The following is a 21,263-nucleotide window of genomic DNA, read 5'->3' on the forward strand; positions in this document are numbered from 1 at the left end:
GTTTTCTCCATGTGCTCTGACTCTCAGACTGAGCTCCATGCAGAGCTGGCTGGTGCATGGTGCTGCATCCTCTTCCCTGAATCACTGACTGGACAGTCAAAGAGACCTAAACCTTTTCCTGATCACAGTGTGCAGTGTCAGCGTGAGAACATGGGGAATTGGTCTATGTAGAACTCATTTGGTTGCCTTCTTTCTAATTGCTGGTAATGGACCCCCAAAATTCCACACCGTACCCTACCTCTTCTGTCAAGGCTCTGCCCCGCTCCTCCTCTTTCTGTTATGTCTTGCTTCTCTACTCCCTACCCCCATCACACACTGGATCATTTTCACCTTCCTTACCCACCCTCAGTTGCAAGGGAATCGTTTCATATTTTGGTCGGGGTGAGCAACATAACTGTGATTCCCAGGGCTACCTAGGCTCTTGAAAACTCTAGTTTTTTCTCAGCTAACTTTGCAAAATTTGTGGCAGGAGCACTGTATCTAATTCTAATATAAAAGACAGAAAATTAAACAAATATTAGACCCACTCCACTAACATGTTTTGACATCTGGTGGCCAGTCACATAAGGGACACTAGTTAGGTTTAAAATTTATATATATATAGACTATTGTTTAAACAACGAGGAGTCCTTCTGGCACCTTGGAGATGAACAAATTTATTTGGGCATAAGCTTTCATGGGCTAGAATCCACTTGAAGTGGGTACTAGCCCACCAAAGCTTATGTCCAAATAAATTTCTTCCTCTCTAAGATGCCACAAGGACTTCTCATTGTTTTTGCTGACACAGACTAACACGGCTAGCCCTCTGAATACTATTGTTTATTACCAGTCTGTCCCTCCCTCAATGCACCAGCCCCTTTTCATGAGCAGATTTCCCTTTACACTTCAAATAATGCACTATTTTAGGGAAAAATACAAACCACATTTGTTAACTACAGAAAGGGGGCTCTTAAATGGTTATAAGTAATAAATGTAGAGATCAATGTAGATTACCTGAGAAATAAAACAAAATCACAATCTGAGTCCTATAAAGTAGACAGGATTTGAGTCAAGCCATGTCTCACCCTAAGGGTACCAACAGTTCCTCAATCCTCCATATACAGGCTGGGATTTCTCCTTTCCCGCCGGCGACCACCTGCCCAGTCAGTCTTTCATAGCGTCTGCCCTGTGGACGGATCTTGATTTTTCCAAGCAAAAGCCCCCCAGTACAGTTAGTGGGAAAGTTCAGACACAAGAGGGAGTCCAGTTTTACATGAGCTGGTCACATGTCCTTCATGCTTCGATGTGTCTTAGTAGGGACCGTTATCCATATTCTGGCTAGAACATCCACAGGAAAGTCCATCAGAGGTACAGGAACAGACAACAGAAATCATTAGGGGCATGGAACGGCTTCCATAATACACACTCTAAAGATTGGGCAACACGGGGCAGTCTTCACCCTAAGCCTGTCAGCCCCAGCCCTACCCTCTGCATCCCCCTGCACGCTAATCCTTTCCCCCAGCCCTGAGTCCCTTCCTGCTCCCTCAACCCCTCATCCCTGGTCCCACCCCAGAGACAGCACCTCCAGCCTAAGTCCTTGTACCCCCACACCCCAACCCTCTGCCCCAGCTCTGAACCCCCTCTCACACTCCAAACCACTCGGCCCCACCCCTGCCACACATCACCCCCATATTGGTCCACATACCAAAATTAATTCCACCCAGGGACTTAAAAAATGAGAGGGAACACTTGTCACCCAATGAAATTAACAGGCAGCAGATTTAAAACAAACAAACAAAAGTTTTTCTTCACACCCAACCTGTGTAACTCTTTGCCAGGGGATGTTGCGAAGGACAAAACTATACCAGGATTCCAATAAAACTAGATAAATTCAAGGAGGATGAGTCCATCAATGGCTATTAAGCCATGGTAGGCAGGGATCCAAAACCATGTTCTGTGTGGCCCTAGCCTCTGTCTGCCAGACCCTGGCAATGGGCAACAGGGGATGGGTCACTTGAGGATTTCCTGTTCTGTTCATTCCCTCTGGGGCACCTGGCACTGGTCACTGTTGAAGACAGGACACTGGGCTAGATGGACCAATAGCCATTCTTAGGTTCTGATGTTTTTATATAGACTACAGATGCATCTGCCCCCCACTGTAACCCACGAGATCCCACTCCCCTCCCAGAGCTGAGATGGAGCCCAGGACTGGCTCTCTCTCTCTCTGCAGAGTTAGTAGGAAACTAAGAATACATATTAAAATGTTTAAATTTACTCCTAACCAGTGTCCCTTATGTGAGTTGCCATAACATGTAAGAGCTGAATGGGTCTAATATTTATTTATTTATTTTTCTTATATTGGGGAATTAGATATAGTTTTCAAATGTCTAAGCAGCCCCTCCCCTGTCCCGGCCCAGCCCCGCCCAGCCCAGCGAGCGCTGCCATAGTAGCTGAGAGGCGTCCTGCCCGTTGCCTGGTGCCTCTTCCCCGACCCCAAGCTGCTGTGGCAAGAGAGGGCTGGGGGGAATCCTGTCTCCCCGCTGCAGCCCTGGGCAGCCTGAACCCCAAGGCCCTCATCAACGGCCCTTCCTCAGAGTCCGCACCCTCAGCCAGAGCCCTCACCCCTTGTAACAAGGGGTGCTCTTGGGAGGCACACTGAGAGTATCAATGCAAGAGAAATTTCTTAGAGCAGGGCAGTCACAGCCCAAGGCTTGGGTTTCTTCACCACTAAGGCACCAAATCAGCCAAACAGAGAGGTCTTTGGTTTCACCCAACTGGCTAACCAGAAGTCATAGACTCATAAAATGAGAGAATATCAGGGTTGGAAGGGACCTTGTTAGAGAGCTTATTCCTTCACTCTCCCACTTCCCTCGTCTTTCTCGCATGAACAGAGAGCAACAATACCCGAAGTCCAAAGGTGCAAACAATTAGATGTTTATTGGGGTGAACTTCCAGCAAGCTTAAATCCAAGTTCCTTTTTCCTTATTTTCGAATCCCAACTTACTTCTGTTTGCCCCTAATTTATATAGTAATATTCTTAGCTATACCTTCACCAATCATTCTACTGAAATTTACCTAACCAATCCTAACATATTGTAACATGATTATGCAACCAATTATATCCCACCACCTTAATGAGTTTACTCCCAGCAAAATTAATTATACAGCAGACAGGAACAATCACAGAACGAGACAGAGACCATGCAAATAAACAATAGCAAAGTGGGAACTATAATGACAAAACAATACAGAAGTGAGGATTTCACAACGACATCTATAAAAACGTAAGTATTTCCCAGCTGTGTCTATTGATAAGTGAGTTCTTACCAGACAGAAAACTATCAACCTCAATTTCCTTTTACATCTTCTAGGCTCTTCCCTTTCTCCGGAGGTGATAGATCGGATCCCCTTCCTAACAGCCCCAGATTGACTAGTTTGGAATGAGAGGAGGTGACCGGTCGCCTCCCAGCTTATGGCTGCCTCTGCTGCTTAGCCAAAGGCCTGAGCCTAAGAACAGGGCCTCAGACTGTCACAGTGAGAGAAGACCCTTACACCGGCAGACAGTGATTTTGATTCTTTCTTTTATACCTCTATCACTAGCCAAGTGATAAACATACACCTACATTCTTAGAGTCTAGGCCTTTACAGGCAGGCCTGAATATCTATATCCTAATAGACTCAGGAGGTCATCTAGTTGAACCCGCTGCTCAAAGCAGGACCAATCCCCAAATAAATCATCCCAGCCAGGGCTTTGTCAAGTCTGACATTAAAAACCTCTCAGGAAGGAGATTCCACCACCTCCCTAGGGAACCCATTCCAGTGTTTCACCACCCTCCTAGTGAAAAAGTTTTTCCTAATATCCAACCTAAACCTCCCCCACTGCAACTTGAGGCCATTACTCCTCGTTCTGTCATCTGCTACCATTGAGAACAGTCTAGAGCCATCCTCTTTGGAACCCCCTTTCAGGTAGTTGAAAGCAGCTATCAAATCCCCCCTCATTCTTCTCTTCTGCAGGCTAAACAATCCCAGCTCCCTCAGCCTCTCCTCATAACTCATGTGTTCCAGTCCCCTAATCATTTTTGTTGCCCTTCGCTGGACTCTCTCCAATTTATCCACATCCTTCTTGAAGTGTGGGGCCCAAAACTGGACACAGTACTCCAGATGAGGCCTCACCAATGTCGAATAGAGGGGAACGATCATGTCCCTCGATCTGCTCGCTATGCCCCTACTTATACATCCCAAAATGCCATTGGCCTTCTTGGCAACAAGGGCACACTGCTGACTCATATCCAGCTTCTCGTCCACTGTCACCCCTAGGTCCTTTTCCGCAGAACTGCTGCCTAGCCATTCGGTCCCTAGTCTGTAGCGGTGCATTGGGTTCTTCCGTCCTAAGTGCAGGACTCTGCACTTGTCCTTGTTGAACCTCATTGGATTTCTTTTGGCCCAATGCTCCAGTTTGTCTAGGGCCCTCTGTATCCTATCCCTACCCTCCAGTGTATCATATCCCCCCTTAGTCGCCTCTTTTCCAAGCTGAAAAGTCCCAGTCTTATTAACCTCTCCTCATATGAAAGCTGTTCCATCCCCCTAATGATTTTATTGCCCTTTTTTGAACCTTTTCCAATGCCAATAAATCTTTTTTGAGATGGGGCGACCACATTTGCGCGCAGTATTCAAGATGTGGGTGTACCAGGGATTTCTAGAGAGTCAATCTGATATTTTCTGCCTTATTTTCTCTCCCTTTCCTTGTACTCAGTGATTCCCAATAGTCTGTTCGCTTCTTTGACAGCCGCTGCCCATTGAGTGGATGTTTTCAGAGAACTAACCACCATGACCCTTGGATCCCTGCCTTTTCCCCCGCTTCTCCCCCCAAGGCCATGCCCCTGGTACACATCTTCCCTCCAGACCACAGCCCCTGCTCCACCTCCTGCCTCTTTGCCCCACTCCCTTTCTGCCTCTTGCCCCAAATGCCCACTGCTGCTGCTCGCTCTTGTTCTCCCCTCCCCGTCACTCGCTGGGTCACCTCCACCTCCCCGCCCCGCAGTTGGGATCCATCTGCTCCGGGGCTGGGACGGGAGCTGCTGCAGCCTGGCAAGGAGCCCGCAGTGAGTGCAGCGAGGATGCCGCGCTGGGGCCGACAGGCCAGTCGGGATTGGTGCGGGAAGCCAGGAAGCCGTATAAAAGCAGCTGAGGGGTGGGAGGAGGGCTGTGTGGCAGGCAGACGAGGTTGTGCATCACACAGCTTGTGAGCCCTGAAGCTCAGCTACAAGGTCCTGAGGGCAGAGACCATTGTGTGGCCCATTTCCTTAGCTTTCAGCTCCCTTGTGTTCCTCCCAGCTGGGGGCCTGTAGAAGGCAGGGTCCCTGCAAAGGGGATGGGCTGGGAGCCCTTTGGCCTGAGCCAGGCCTCGGGAGCAGGGCAAGGGATCAGCTTTGAAGCTGGGAGGACAAGAGCCGAGAGAGGCAGAAGGATCAGCCCCGCATTAGCTGGGAAGACGGGATGCTGGGCAGAGGTGGGATGGCTTCGATAGCTCACAGGGCAGGAGATACACTGCCCACCTGACATTAGCCGGCTATTGACACATGTATACGGACACCTTGTCTGGAACTGCAGGGCACGCGTTGCCCAGGGGCTGAAGCTGGACAGGGAAGCTGAGTCTAACGTCTCCTCTACATGACGCTTTTGATCACTACATTTAGAAGCTCTGTAGCTAGGCTGCTAGGCAGCGTTATCCCCGTGTCATGGATGGACTGAGTCCTGCAGAGGTAAAGTGATTCACCCAAGGACACCCAAGGAGTCGGTGGCAGAGCTGAGAAGAGGAACTGGGAGTCCCGACACCGCCACACCCCCAGCACCACTGCTCTGGCCATGAACTGGCATTGCTCCCCTGCGCTGTATTAGACACACTCAGGCTATTTGTGTCTCGTGGTCAGTGGAGCTGCAGTCCTTAAACGGGAGGAATTCATTAAAGAAACTGTGGCCACAAAGCAGGTTTCCACACAGCTCAGTTTTCAGTCCCCTCTTGCTTGTTTACCAGGGACGGCACGTCGCCGGGAACGCTGCACAGCGCGTACAGCCCAACCGTGTGCTGCAACGAACCAAGGCCGTGCCGTGTGCAGCTCATTACGGCCCTTGGCTAGCAGAACACGAACCTGGTAAATAGTCACCTTCCCTCCCAGCTCACTGGTCTCTGCTGATGCTTCATCTCCAATTAAATAACTTGGGCCAAATACTCCAGTGATGTCAGTGGGTGACAGTGGGCTATATTCTTGGCTCAAGACACTTCCTTTCATGCTGCCTCAGTTTCCCCATCTGTAAGGGGGGGATACCTCCTGGGAGTAGTGAGCAAGAGTCTGTGAAGCACCTGTCAGCGGTGTCCATGTGTCACCGCGCCTCAGTGGGACACAGCCGAGCTTACCAAAGCCTCTCTAGAAATTACACAAGCAGGCTGGGGTCACCAGACCTTGTTCAGAGCTTCCTTGTTGGAAAGCCAGTGCAGAGAAGATGAGATGAGTCCAGGGTCACGTGAGCGTATCCCAGGTCCTTACATGCTCTGATGACTCACAGGATCAGCCATTTCCCATATTCTTGCAGAGGCGCCTTTCTTCTGTGGCCCTTTGTGATCACTAAGTGTCCTCAAAGGGCCACCAACGTACCGCCTTAGCCACCTGAGGGGTGCTACCCAGGAACACAACACATAGAATCATAGAACTGGAAGGGTCCTCCAGAGGTCATCTAGTCCAGTCCCCTGCCCTCATGGCAGGACCAGCACCACCTAGACCAGCCCTGACAGGTGTGTGTCCAACCTGTTCTTGAAAACCTCCAGCGATGGAGATTCCACAACCTCCCTGGGCAATTTGTTCCAGGGCTTAGCCACCCTGACAGCTAGGAAGTCTTTCCTAATCTCCAGCCTACACCTCCCTTGCTGCAATTTAAGCCCATGGCTTCTCGTCCTGGCCGCAGAGGTGAAGCTGTAAGATACCCGTAGATTGTCAGTAATGACTTCAGACACAAAGCTGATACATGCATAGAAACAGGATAATCATACTTGGCAAAAATGGCCATATTCAGTCCTACAGCACCACACCAGGGTCTCCTCCCAGGACGCTGCTACAGCTTCTCGCCTCCGAAGGAAGGGGCGTTGCCCGGCTTCGAGCAGGGCAAGCAGCTGGGACACTGGAGCCACTGGAGGACGGGTAGAGAGCAGATAAAAACCTGTTTTGCCCCAGGGAGCCTGCTCCTTGTACAAAGAGAAGAGGGGAAAGTTTTTGAAAGTGAGAGGTGAGTGTCCAGGAACTTGGCTTTTTCCTCCAAGCGTCGCCAGCCAGCCCCCCTGGCTTTGACCAACCGTAACTTGTGCTTGACTAAAGCATCGTCCAGAAAGGCGGCCAGGGCTAGATCCACAAACGCAATTCGGCGCCGCTGCCTTCCTCAAACCCGGCTCATCTGCTGCCGGACCCTCCAGGAGCCTCGGTTTCTCCAGCGAGGTGGAAGGATCAGGCCCTTTTCCTGCATGCAGAGCAGAGAGACCGTGCCAGGGAGGGGCCCTGGGACAGACGTCATCCAGCAGCTCTGGCCCTTGTTGCCAGTGGGAATGTTACAGTGTCTGATGACCCTGGACGGACCTAGGGCAGAACGGGGCAGCTCCCGGGGACCCCTGGGTGCCAGTCGTACCTGGGGCAGCTCCTGGGGACCCCCTGGGACCAGGCCATACCTGGGGTACGACGGGGTCAGTCATGGGGATCTCCGGGGCCTGGACGTACTGAAAGGATCAGACCCTTTTCCTGTAGCCATAGGATACGGCCTCTAGCTATGATGTAAGGCCTAAAAGCCAGGGTATCAGACCCCATGGAGACACAGGTCTTATCCCCAGTTTTCTTCCTAATCAAGCATAATTTTTAAATATACACAAATGCACAGAGCAGCCAATTCCTCTGTGACTCAGCACAGAGCCCCAGAGTTCTCACTTCCCTTTGGGAAGGTCCCTTAATTATTGTTTTCTCATAATGCTGGATAAATAGCGCAGAAGCGCGGCCGGGGAAGAGAGACATTGGCGAATGAGTCTCAAGTCACCGGCCTGTTTCCACTCAGATGCCACGTCTCCGCCCGAAGCTGAGCGAACCCCCCGGGGTTGCACAGAGCTGTGTTATAAACGGTGCGCACCCCAGTGTCGGCCCTCGGCGTGGGACGCTGCTGCAGATGCTGGGCTGAGAGCGGTGTGGGGCACGGCTACCGGAGGGGGATGCCCAGGGAAGACACTTCCCTCTCAGGATTCACAGGTACCCTCTCCTGCTGGGGAGCTCACCTGCTCGACAGACCCAATGCAACGTGGGCGTGATGGGTCAGAGAATGGGTCTGGGCTCCTTTCCGCTCTGCACAGCCCGTAAAAATGGCAGTTGTGGGGGGCTTGTCTCCTTCACCTTTGCTCTGCACTGCAGCATGCCCCGAACACAGCCCTGTTCCCACAAGCGCCGTGACAACCGCCCGTGGAATTGGAATGCCGACGTGAAACACGACCTCCTACGTGGAATCCAACCCCAATACATGTTTCATCCTTGCCACTTTATTAGTCTTTATTTTTCATATTCCATTCTATAAATACCACTGCACTGCCCCTCGGTACAAGGAGCATGAGCGAAGAGTTCAGGAAAAGCCCAGAGATATCAGGCTCCAGAGAGTTCATACAATCTAAGGGGAGTGAATAGGGTTAAAACATCTCCTCAAAGTGCAGTGGCAATCAAGCAAACAAACAGAATGTTGGGAATCATAAAGAAAGAAAGGGAGAGATTATAGGACAGAAAATATCATGTTGCCTCTACATTAATCCCTGGTAGGCCCACACCTTGAATGCTGTGTGCAGAAAGGAACGGAGAAGGGCAACGGAAATGATTAGGGGTATGGGACAGCTTCATATGAGGAGAGATTAATAAGACTGGGACTTTTCAGCTTGGAAAAGAGACAACTAAGGGGGGATATGACAGAGGTCTCTCAAATCCTGAGAGGTATGGAGAAAATAAACAAGGAAATGTTATTTACGCCTTCTTAGAACATACGAACTAGGGGTCACCCAATAGAATTAGTCTGAAGCAGATTTAAAACAAACAAAAGGAAGCATTTCCTCACAGTCAACCTGTGGAACTCTTTGCCACAGGATGTTGTGAAGGCCAAAACTATAACATGGATCTAATAAGAACTAGATAACTTCATGGGGGATAGGTCAATCAATAGCTATTATCCAGGATTGGCAGGGACGGTGCCCCTAGCCTCTGTTTGCCAGAAGCTGGGAGTGGGTGACAGGGGATGGATCACTTGGTAATTCCCTGTTCTGTTCATTCCCCCTGGGGCACCTGGCATTGGCCACTGTCGGGAGACAGGACACTGGGTTAGATGGACCATTGGTCTGACCCAGTAGGGCCGTTCTGATGTTCTCATACATACCCCAGATGTATCTGCGCCCCCAACTCCCGCTGTAACGCACTAGACCCCACTCTCCTCCCAGAGCTGAGATAGAACCCAGGAGTCCTGATGAGGTCTCTCTCTCTGCAGAGTAGTAACAAAGTAAGAATTATACATGAATATTTTAAACCTAACCAGTGTCCATTAAGTGACTTGGCACAAGATGTCTGAACATGTTAGTATCAGACCTGAGAGGGTCTAATATTTATTTAAGTTTCTTTCTTTTACATCAGAATTAGACACAGTGCTCCCGTCAGGTAATTGCTAAGTTATCTGCCAACAAACTAGAGTTTTCAAGACCTTAAGTTCCCCTTGGAATCATGGTTAAAGTTGCCACCCCCAACAAAATCTGAAAATGCTCCCTTGTAGCTGTGGTGAGGGGAGAGAGGTGGATATGATCCATCAAGTGACAGGGGGAGGGGAATAGAGGAGCAAGCGACAGAGGCAGGGAGCCTTGGGGGGAAGAGGCAAAGCAGGATCGGGACCTTGGCAGAAGAGGTGGGGTAAGGGTGGATACATAGACCTATTCCCCAGTTTGTCACACTGACACAGCACAGTAAGGTCGGGAAAGCATTTACTGCCTTTTTGACTGTCCGGCAAGTGATTCAGGGAAGAGGGCCCAGCACCATGTCACCAGCCAGCTCTGCAGGAAGCTGGGTCTGAGAGCCAGAGCACCAGGAGAAAACTTTAGGTTCCTTTAGGAGTAAGTAGCCGGAGCAACCTGTCCCGGATCTGTTTGGTCCTCACCCCGTAGATGATGGGGTGCATCATGGGGGGCATTAGAAGGTATGCATTGGCCATGAGAACATGGAAATGTACCGCCACATTGTCACCAAACCGGTGCATGAGGGAGGAGAAGAGAGCTGGGATGTAAGAGGTTAAAATGACAAATAGGTGGGAGCCGCAGGTCCCAAAAGTCTTGAGCCGGGCGTCCTTTGTGGGGAGACTGAAGATGGCCCTGAGAATCTGGATATACGACACAGCAATAAAAAACACATCCAGACCTGTCACCAAGAATGCCACAGAGAGGCTGTAGTAATTACTGATGTGGGTGTCGGCACAGGCCAGCTTCACCACAGCCATGTGCTCACAGTACGTGTTGGGGATGATGGTGGTTCTGCAGTATGGCCACTGTCTTGTCAGAAAGGGATAGGGCAGTATGAGCATGCCACCACGCAGCACCACGGCCAGGCCAATCTTGCCCACCACAAAGTTTGTCAGGATGGTGGAATGTCTCAGGGGATGGCAGATGGCCACATAACGATCCAAAGCCATGGCCACTAGGATCCCAGAGTCCATCACTAAGAAGCTATGAATGAAGTACATCTGGGTGAGGCAGGCACTGAAATTGATCTCTTTGGAATTGAACCAGAAGATGCTCAGCATTTTGGGCAGGGTGGATGTAGACAGGACCAGGTCACTGACAGCCAGCATGCAGAGGAAATAGTACATGGGCCCATGGAGGCTCTGCTCCATCTTCACAATGACCAGGATGGTGAAGTTCCCCAAGACGGCTATGATGTACATGGTGCAGAAGGGGATGGAGATCCAGACGTGGTCCATCTCCAGGCCAGGAATGCCCAGCAGGATGAAGGTGGAGGGGTTGGTGAAGTCGGTTGTGTTGGAATCAGACATGGCGTAGGGGAGAAGGTGTCCAACTCTGAGGCAGAACGGTGTCTCCTGCATATACCGTACGTTCCCCCAACTTCCTGTGTGTGCCCAGGGTCCAGGGTGATGGTCGCAGGACAAATGCCTGAGTGGAGAGAGAATGTTAGTTTGAGACACTACATGCACTACTGGGGGCTGTTCTCTTGGGGGAGCAGATCGGTCGCTCTTCACACACTGAAAAACGACATTTTCATTAGTCAGATAAATGAATTATGAACAACTGGCCCTACTAATCCCAATTCCATGGTTGATGGTGCTCCATGAGTCAATAATTCTACATGCCCTGTTGTGGGGACCCTTAATAGGCACCAGCAGGAAACACGAGAGTGGATACTGGTTATCCATCATTGTTTCTTAATGCAGTGAAAGCCAGGCTACAGAGTCCATGCTGTTGGGAGTCCCCATTCAACCGGTTACTCAAAATCTGAGCACGTAAAAAAACCCCAAACCTTTGCCAAGACATGTGCCAGGGAGAAACATCCCAACTAGGACACACCTCAGGGAAAAGACCTGGGCATCAATGAAAGCAGGTCAACAAAACACCTGCTTGTTCGCAGTAGTGGCCAAATCAAAGACAATGTTTGGATGCCTAAGAAATGGGATGGAGAATTAGGAAGTGGAGAACTTTGGCTCAAAACCGAGTTCAGTGGCAAAGTGAAGGCAGCAGTTATGTGGGGAAAAGCAACAGATACAAATGGGTAAAAAGGGAAAATAGGAAGCAGGCAACACAAATGGGAAGTTATGAAAACTGATAAGGAACGATAAAGACATCAGGGGAAACTCCATGCTTGGCAGGACTAAGGATAATAAAAAGGGGGTTATTAAGTATATTAAGAACAAAAGAAATCCTAGGAAAAGTTTAAGCCAATTCCGAGAGGGAGAAAGGAAACTTCTTAATGTTGCAGAAAACATAGATGTGTTGAAGAAATAGGTTTGTTCTGCACTGGGAAAGAGGCAGTAGGAGGTACTCCTATCACATGAGGTGATGGAATAGTCTCCAGTCCATTAGCAGCCAAGGAGGATGTTAAACAGCCTCCACAGTAGAACCGTAGAGTTACGAACACCAGAGTTACAAACTGACCGATCGCCCACACACCTCATTCGGGAGTAGAAGTACACGACCTGTCAGCAGCAGAGTCAAAACAAAAGGGCACATACAGGACAGTTATGTGTTAAATGAAAAGTATTAAAAAAAAAGCGGGGGGGGGCGGGAATTTTAAAAAAAAGATTTGACAAGGTCAGGAAACACTGGAAAAGCTGGTCTGGGATTAGTTCAAAAAAAGTCAAGGAATATAATTAATGCCCGTCACCAACATGGTTTATGGAAATCAGGTCTTGTCAAATAAAACCGATTTCATCCTTCAAGGAGAGTGCAGGTTTGGCTGATCAAGGGAACTGCATAGATGCAATTAACTTCAATTTCTCTGAGACATTGGATTCAGCGTGGAAAACACTCATATGAAAAATGAAAGTCTGCAATGTCAGTAGAGCACCTGTAAAGTGGATTAAAAACTGCCGTTGTCCTTGGGGTGAACGGGGGTGTTTTTAGCAGGGTTCTAAGCCCGATGCTATTGAATATTTTCATCACTGATCTGGAAGGAAATAGAAAATCGCTGCAGAAAAACTTTGCAGACAACCCAAAGATTGGCAGAGTGGTTCCACTGAGGAGGCCAGGGCAGGCACACCGGCTGATCTGGAACATTTGATGAGCTGGGCCCACACAAACAAACTGGTTTAATACAAAAAGAAAAGGAGGACTTGTGGCACTGATGAAGTGGGCTGCAGCTCACGAAAGCTTATGCTCAGATAAATGTGTTAGTCTCTAAGGTGCCCCAAGTCCTCCTGTTCTTTTTGCGGATACAGACTAACACGGCTGCTACTCTGAAACCTGTTTTAATACTGTCACATGAAAAGTTATTCCCTCACAACAGGCAATGCAGGCCCGACCCACAGACTAGGGCACCGTATTATGGACGCAGGGACCCTGTAACGAGGCTGGTTCTAGCGGGACCCAGCTGAGACAAATTGTTTAAAGCAGGGCAGTTACAGCCCCAGGCTGGGGTTTCTGTGCACACCAAGGCAAACCCAACCAGCCAGACAGAGAAGACTTTGGTTTTACCCCACTGGCTAACCACAAGTCACACAAGCAACTTCCTTAGACACTCCAATTTCCCAGTATCACCACCAGGGCCACTCGTTATGGGGACAGATGGTTATGAAAACCAATACCCCAGTAAAAGGAAAAAGGTTCTCTCGATCCCAAAGGACCAAGCCCCAGACCCAGGTCAATATACATATCAGATCTTACCCACAAATCACGCTGTTGTCAATCCTTTCGAATCTAAAATCTAAAGGTTTAGTCATAAAAGGGAAAAGATAGAGATGAGAGCTAGAATTGGAGAAATGGAATCAATGACATACAGGAATGGCCAAGTTCTTGGTTCAGGCTTGCAGCAGTGATGGAATAAACGGCAGGTTCAAATCAAGTCTCCGGAGAACATCCCCAGCTGGGATGGGTCTTTCAGTCCTTGGTTCAAAGCTTTGGTTTGAAGCAAAGTCCCTCCAGAGGTCAGAAGCAGGACGGAAGACAAGATGGAGGAGCTGCAGCAGGTTTTTACATTCTCTTGCCATGTGGTCTCTCTTTCTTTGTCCCAAAGACAAGCTGCCCATCCCATGGCCTGGAAACACCTCAGAGAATAGAATCCATAGAATCATAGAATCATCGAATATCAGGGTTGGAAGGGACCTCAGGAGGTCATCTAGTCCCACCCCCTGCTCAAAGCAGGACCAATCCCCAACTACATCATCCCAGCCAGGGCTTTGTCAAGCCTGACCTTAAAAACTTCTAAGGAAGGAGATTCTACCACCTCCCTAGGTAACGCATTCCAGTGTTTCACCACCCTCTTAGTGAAAAAGTTTTTCCTAATATCCAACCTAAACCTCCCCCACTGCAACTTGAGACCATTACCCCTCGTTCTGTCATCTGCTACCACTGAGAACAGTCTAGATCCATCCTCTTTGGAACCCTCTTTCAGATAGTGGAAAGCAGCTATCAAATCCCCCCTCATTCTTCTCTTCCGCAGACTAAACAATCCCAGCTCCCTCAGCCTCTCCTCATAAATCATGTGTTCCAGTCCCCTAATCATTTTTGTTGCCCTCTGCTGGACTCTTTCTAATTTTTCCACATTCTTCTTGTAGTGTGGGGCCCAAAACTGGACACAGTACTCCAGATGAGGCCTCACCAAAGTCAAATAGAGGGGAACGATCACGTCCCTCGATCTGCTGGCAATGCCCCTACTTATACATCCCAAAATGCCATTGGCCTTCTTGGCAACAAGGGCACACTGTTGACTCATATCCAGCTTCTCGTCCACTGTCACTCCTAGATCCTTTTCCGCAGAACTGCTGCCTAGCCATTCGGTCCCTGCAGGTCCCTGCACACCTTGATGAGTACCAAGGCGTGTCTGCCTTCTCTCAATAGGTCAGTTGTGTCGCTGATGGTCCTTAATGGCCCACCCAGCAGGCTGGGCAGAGCTGACACCAACTTCTCTGCGGTGTCACCCAGAAGCACAGCACAAGTTTGAACCACAGACAGGACAGATCCAATGTTCATAACTTCAACGACAAAAATGTTACATGCAAACAGACAGCATCATCCTAACCACCAAACCAGCACCTTGTCTTAGACACCTCATTTGACCCCCTTTATACAGGATTTAGTGCCACTATAGGACTTTGGTTGCAACAATGATCTCTACGATCCCAGTTCAAGTCAATAATGTCACAGGCCCTGAAAAGGATTTAGGAGTCATTGTGGAAACCAACTCATCATGAACTCCCAGTGTGACGCTGTGGCTAAAAGGGCTGATGTGATCCTCGGATGCTGCCAAGGTTCCTTCCCCACTCTGAACTCTAGGGTACACATGTGAGGACCCTCATGAAAGACCCCCTGGGCTTATTCTTACCAGCTTTGGTTAAAACTTCCCCAAGGTACAAACTTTGCCTTGGCCTTGAACCCTATGTGCCACCACCAAGCATTTAAACAAAGAACAGGGAAAGAGCCCACTTGGAGATGTCTTCCCCCAGAATATCCCCCCAAGCCCTACACCAGGCTTGATAAGAATCCTCACCAATTGGTACAGGTGAACACAGACCCAAAACCCTTGGATCTTAAGAACAATGAAAAATCAATCCGGTTCTTAAAAGAAGAATTTTAATTAAAGAAAAGGTAAAAGAATCACCTCTGTAAAATCAGGATGGTAAATACCTTACAGGGTAATCAGATTCAAAACATAGAGAATCCCTCTAGGCAAAACCTTAGTTACAAAAAGACACAAAGACAGGAATATACATTCCCTCCAGCACAGCTTATTTTACCAGCCATTAAACAAAAGAAAATCGAACACTTTTCTAGCTCGATTACTTACTAACTTTACAGGAGTTGTAAGGCTGCATTCCTGATCTGTTCCCTACAAAATCATCTCACAGGCAGACAGACCCTTTGTTCCCCCCCCTCCCGCCTCCAGCTTTGAAAGTATCTTGTCCCCTCATTGGCCATTTTGGGTCAGGTGCCAGCGGGGTTATCTTAGCTTCTTAACCCTTTACAGGTGAAAGGATTTTGTCTCTTTCCAGGAGGGATTTTATAGCACTTTATGCAGAAAGATGGTTACTCTTCCCTTTATATTTATCACAGATGCATAAACAGGGGAGTGATGAGTTGGAGCAGGGGAAGGATTTTACCTCTGCACATGGCATTGGTGGAACCAACTGTGTCCACTTCTGGGGTCCACATTTCAGAAAGGAAGTTGAAAAATTGGAGTGGGCGCAGAAAAGAGCCACAAAAATAGTTGGAGGATGGAGAAAATGCCGGACAGTGAGAGACTTAAAGGGCATCACATATTTAACTTATCAAAAAGACGATCAAGCAGAGACTTTTATGAAAAACATTGGTGAAGCAGAGAAAGGCAGAGCAAGACCCAATGGCTGGAAGCTGAACCCAGATAAATTCCAGCTGGAAAACAGGGCCAAATGTTTAGCACTGAGGGTGATTAACCATTGAAACAAACTGCGAAGGGTAGTGGTGGATTCTACAACTCTGCATGTCTGGAGCTCCAGACTGGACGCTTTTCTGGAAGATCTGCTTGATGGCTTCTCTACACTTAAAAGGCTACAGCAGCACTGCCTTAGCATTTCAATCTAGACACGGTTCACGCTGATGGCAGGGGCTCTCCTGGCAGTGTAGGTGATCCACCTCCCCGAAAGATGGTAGCTAGGTTGGTGGAAGAACTCTTCCATTGACCTCCTACTGTCTATACCAGTGTTCGGTTGATATAGCACATCCTTCGGGGTGTGGATTATTTTGCTCTTGCAAACAAAGCAAATGCATTTTGGGGTTGCATTAACAGAGACGTAGCATGCAAGACACGGTAGGTGATACTAAAACTCTACTCGGTGCTGGTTAGGCCTCAGTTGAAGCACTGTGTCCAGTTTGGGTCACCAGTGTATAGCAAGGAGGTAGAGAAACTTGAAATGACCAGAGACAGGTGACATAAATGATGAAAGGGATAGAGTTCAAGCCATACGAGCAAGGGCTGAAGGAACTGGCCATGTTTAGTTTGGAAAAGAGGAGATTGAGTGGGACATGGCAGCAGTCTTCAAATACTTGAAAGGCCACCGTAAAAAAGGTGAAGAAAAGTTGTTCTCTCTTGCCACAGAGGACAGGACAAGAGGCGATGGGTTCAAACTACAGCCTCGCAGATTTAGATTAAATCTCAGGATAAACTGCCTAAATGTGGGAACAGGAGGATAATGGAACAGAGGCCTAGGGAAGTCATGGAGGCTCCCTCACTGCAGATTTTCTAAAGGAGGCTGGACACTCATCTGTCCTGGATGGCTTAGACACAACAAATCCCGAATCTTCGAAGCGGGTTAGACAAGCTAACCCTTGCAGTCCCTTCTCATCCTGTGGCTCTATGATTCTAGGATGTAGAATCCTAGTGTAGAACAGGCCATAGTCAAACACAAGTCTTGGGGCTCAATAGAGGGCTAACTTTAATGGCCTGTGTTATACAGAAGATCAGACTTGATGATCTAGTGGCCTCTTCTGACCATAAACCCTATGAATCTATGAATAAAGAAAGTAGGTCAGGCATTTATATTTACTCTGTCTCACAACACCCGAACAAGGGAACGTTCAGTTACGTCGAAAGTCTGAACGTGTAACTCTGATGAAAGAAAATTGTTTACATGATCCATTGTTGGCCTGTGGAACTCCTTGCCACTGACGTTACTGGAGCACAGAGCTCAGCTGAATGGGATTCACAAACGGATGGGCCACTGTCGGTGGTGCTGGTGGCACCATGGTGAGTTAAGTCTGTCTGACACCTTCCATTACGAGACCTGATTTTCAGTTGCTTATAAGTTTGCCAATCTTTAAGCGTTTGGACTGAAATTTCCCACCCTGGGTGTCTGCTGCCAGCTGAATTATTTTTTGAAAGTTTCAGACGTAACAGCTCAGCTGACTTCTCGAATGAAGCTAGGAGAGGCGATGTCTTGCCCATGTTGAAAAATTCTTATAGTTTTTCCAGTGAGGAGCCCTAGCACCTCCATGCTTTCCAGAAATTAAAAGTCAGGTAACAGCCCCACCCGTTAACAGCCAGAGCCCTGAGATGCAAGAGCAGGAGGTGACGGTGTCTGTGCATTAACACACAGCTGGCTCCTGAGGTCATTAATTGGTTTTTACTTCACAGGGAGTTTTGCCTCAGTGGGGCCAGAGCAATGTATGGGCCATGGCCTCAGAATCTGGCCTCGTACTGTCCCTTTACTGACACCTTTCCTCCTCAAGGATCCCCTGCACCACTGAAATGCAGCCGCCTCGGGGCTGGAGGCCATCAGCCGGGGAGGCACAGCAAAAAGGGACGTTTTGTCTCATGATACCGGATCAAACTCATCCCTTGTGGCAAAAGCCCTGGGATGTTCAATGGCTGCACAGAGCGGAAAGGACCCCAGACCTATTCTCTGTCCCATCACGTCCATGTTGCACTGGGTTTGTCGAGCAGGTGAGCTCCTCAGCAAGAGATGGTACCTGTGAATCCTGAGACGGAAGTGTCTTTCCTGGGAATCCCCTTCAGGTAGCTGTGTCCCACACCGCTCTCACCCCAGCATCTGCAGCAGCATCCCACACTGAGAGCTGAGACAGGGATCTGCACCGTTTATAATACAGCTCTGTGTAACCCCAGGGGGTTTGCTCAGCCTCTAGGGGAGAAGCGGTATCTGGATATAAACAGGTTGGAGACCAGAGACACTCTCGGCAATGTCTCTCTTTCCATGTCTGCGCTTCTGTGCTCTTCATCCATCTTTAGGAGTAAACAGTAATTAAGGGACCTTCCCAAAGGGAGATGAGAACTCTTCAGCTCTGTGCTCAGAGAGGAATTGGCTGCTTTGGGTATTTGTGTATATTTAAAAATTATACTTGATTAGTAAGAAAACTAGGGATAATGCCGAGATCTGCCCAGGGTCTGATATCCTGGTTATTTACAGGGTGTCTGGATAGATTGTAGAAGGACAGATCTGGAGACTATGGGGAGACACAAGCACTCCCTGCAGGCACATGGGTCTGTTGCTAAGGGATCAGAGATCACTAATTCTCATCTAGAACTGTGACCATACTGTGCAGCACCTTTCGTTGAAGGATGTTCAAAACACCTAGCAAAGGAAAGTCACTATGAACATATCCCCATTATGCAGACAGGTAAACTGAGGCATGAGGAGAGATGAAGTGGCCACGGTCTCACAGAGATTTCTCAAGCCTGACCTTAAAAACTTCGAAGGAAAGAGATTCTACCACCTCCCTAGGTAACGCATTTCAGTGTTTCACCACCCTCCTAGTGAAAAAGTTTTTCCTAATATCCAATCTAAACCTCCCCCACTGCAACTTGAGACCATTACTCCTTGTCCTGTCCTCTTCTACCATTGAGAATAGTCTAGAACCATCCTCTCTGGAACCCCCTTTCAGGTAGTTGAAAGCAGTTATCAAATCCCCCCTCATTCTTCTCTTCTGCAGGCTAAACAATCCCAGCTCCCTCAGCCTCTCCTCATAAATCATGTGTTCCAGACCCCTAATAATTTTTGTTGCCCTTCGCTGGACTCTCTCCAATTTATCCACATCCTTCTTGTAGTGTGGGGCCCAAAACTGGACACAGGACTCCAGATGAGGCCTCACCAATGTCGAATAGAGGGGAACAATCACGTCCCTCGATCTGCTCGCTATGCCCCTACTTATACATCCCAAAATGCCATTGGCCTTCTTGGCAACAAGGGCACACTGCTGACTCATATCCAGCTTCTCGTCCACTGTCACCCCTAGGTCCTTTTCCGCAGAACTGCTGCCGAGCCATTCGGTCCCTACTCTGTAGCTGTGCATTGGGTTCTTCCGTCCTAAGTGCAGGACCCTGCACTTATCCTTATTGAACCTCATCAGATTTCTTTTGGCCCAATCCTCCAATTTGTCTAGGTCCTTCTGTATCCTATCCCTCCCCTCCAACGTATCTACCACTCCTCCCAGTTTAGTATCATCCGCAAATTTGCTGAGAGTGCAATCCACACCATCCTCCAGATCATTTATGAAGATATTGAACAAAACCGGCCCCAGGACCGACCCCTGGGGCACTCCACTTGATACCGGCTGCCAACTAGACATGGAGCCATTGATCACTACCCGTTAAGCCCGACAATCTAGCCAACTTTCTACCCACCTTATAGTGCATTCATCCAGCCCATACTTCATTAACTTGCTGAGAAGAATACTGTGGGAGACCGTGTCAAAAGCTTTGCTAAAGTCAAGAAACAATACATCCACTGCTTTCCCTTCATCCACAGAACCAGTAATCTCATCATAGAAGGCGATTAGATTAGTCAGGCATGACCTTCCCTTGGTGAATCCATGCTGGCTGTTCCTGATCACTTTCCTCTCATGCAAGTGCTTCAGGATTGATTCTTTGAGGACCTGCTCCATGATTTTTCCGGGGACTGAGGTGAGGCTGACTGGCCTGTAGTTCCCAGGATCCTCCTTCTTCCCTTTTTTAAAGATTGGCACTACATTAGCCTTTTTCCAGTCATCCGGGACTTCCCCGGTTCGCCACGAGTTTTCAAAGATAATGGCCAATGGCTCTGCAATCACAGCCGCCAATTCCTTCAGCACTCTCGGATGCAACTCGTCCGGCCCCATGGACTTGTGCACGTTCAGCTTTTCTAAATAGTCCCTAACCACCTCTATCTCCACAGAGGGCTGGCCATCTCTTCCCCATTTTGTGATGCCCAGCGCAGCAGTCTGGGAGCTGACCTTGTTAGTGAAAACAGAGGCAAAAAAAGCATTGAGTACATTAGCTTTTTCCACATCCTCTGTCACTAGGTTGCCTCCCTCATTCAGTAAGGGGCCCACACATTCCTTGGCTTTCTTCTTGTTGCCAACATACCTGAAGAAACCCTTCTTGTTACTCTTAACGTCTCTTGCTAGCTGCAGCTCCAGGTGCGATTTGGCCCTCCTGATATCATTCCTACATGCCCGAGCAATATTTTTATACTCTTCCCCGGTCATATGTCCAACCTTCCACTTCTTGTAAGCTTCTTTTTTATGTTTAAGATCCGCTAGGATTTCACCAGTAAGCCAATTAAGCCAAGGGGAGGGCCAGTTACCACCGCCTCCCTTGCCTTCCCCACCGGAGCCGGTGTGTGATCCCCGTCCCCCTGTGAGGCCCCCCGGGGGATCGTCCGCATCTGCTCAGGGGCTTTCACTGGTGCAACAAATGGTTCACACAGCGAAGACTCGCTCCAATATTACGGCAGAGGAGCTGGCTGATCTGGTCTCAGTTTGTCCGGTGACCTGGCAGGATGATGGCCGGGGCAACCAGGTTGCAAACTGGGTCAGTCTGCCTTACTCGGTGATCCGAGAGGTAAAGAAAGCGATTCGCGAGTTCGGCCTCACGAGCACGTATGTACGTGGTCTCATTGAAGGGCTAGGTACTGGGTACACCCTGATCCCTGAGGACTGGAAGGCGCTGCTGTGCATGATGCTGACGCCCAGTCAGTATGTTATTTGGCTTAGTGAGCATCGGCAGATGGCGGAACGCCAAGCCCAGGTGTATAGAGAGCAAGGTGTCATTTAT

At 48.8% G+C, this 21,263-nt stretch overlaps 1 protein-coding gene across 1 annotated transcript; it reads right to left on the reverse strand.

The window, feature by feature from the left end:
* Positions 1–10,119: 10,119 nt before the first annotated feature.
* LOC144930614 (olfactory receptor 52K1-like) lies at positions 10,120–11,118 on the reverse strand. Its single transcript, XM_078853060.1, has one exon. It carries the CDS (start codon positions 11,116–11,118, stop codon positions 10,120–10,122), a length of 999 nt encoding a protein of 332 aa, XP_078709186.1.
* Positions 11,119–21,263: the final 10,145 nt, after the last annotated feature.

The sequence above is a fragment of the Lepidochelys kempii genome, chromosome 1 (genome assembly GCF_965140285.1).
Source record: "Lepidochelys kempii isolate rLepKem1 chromosome 1, rLepKem1.hap1, whole genome shotgun sequence".
Taxonomy (NCBI): Eukaryota; Metazoa; Chordata; order Testudines; family Cheloniidae; genus Lepidochelys; species Lepidochelys kempii.

Bases quoted from the DNA above. Each gene is read 5' to 3' on its own strand.
- LOC144930614 (XM_078853060.1), bottom strand. From the start codon at position 11,118: ATGCAGGAGACACCGTTCTGCCTCAGAGTTGGACACCTTCTCCCCTAC.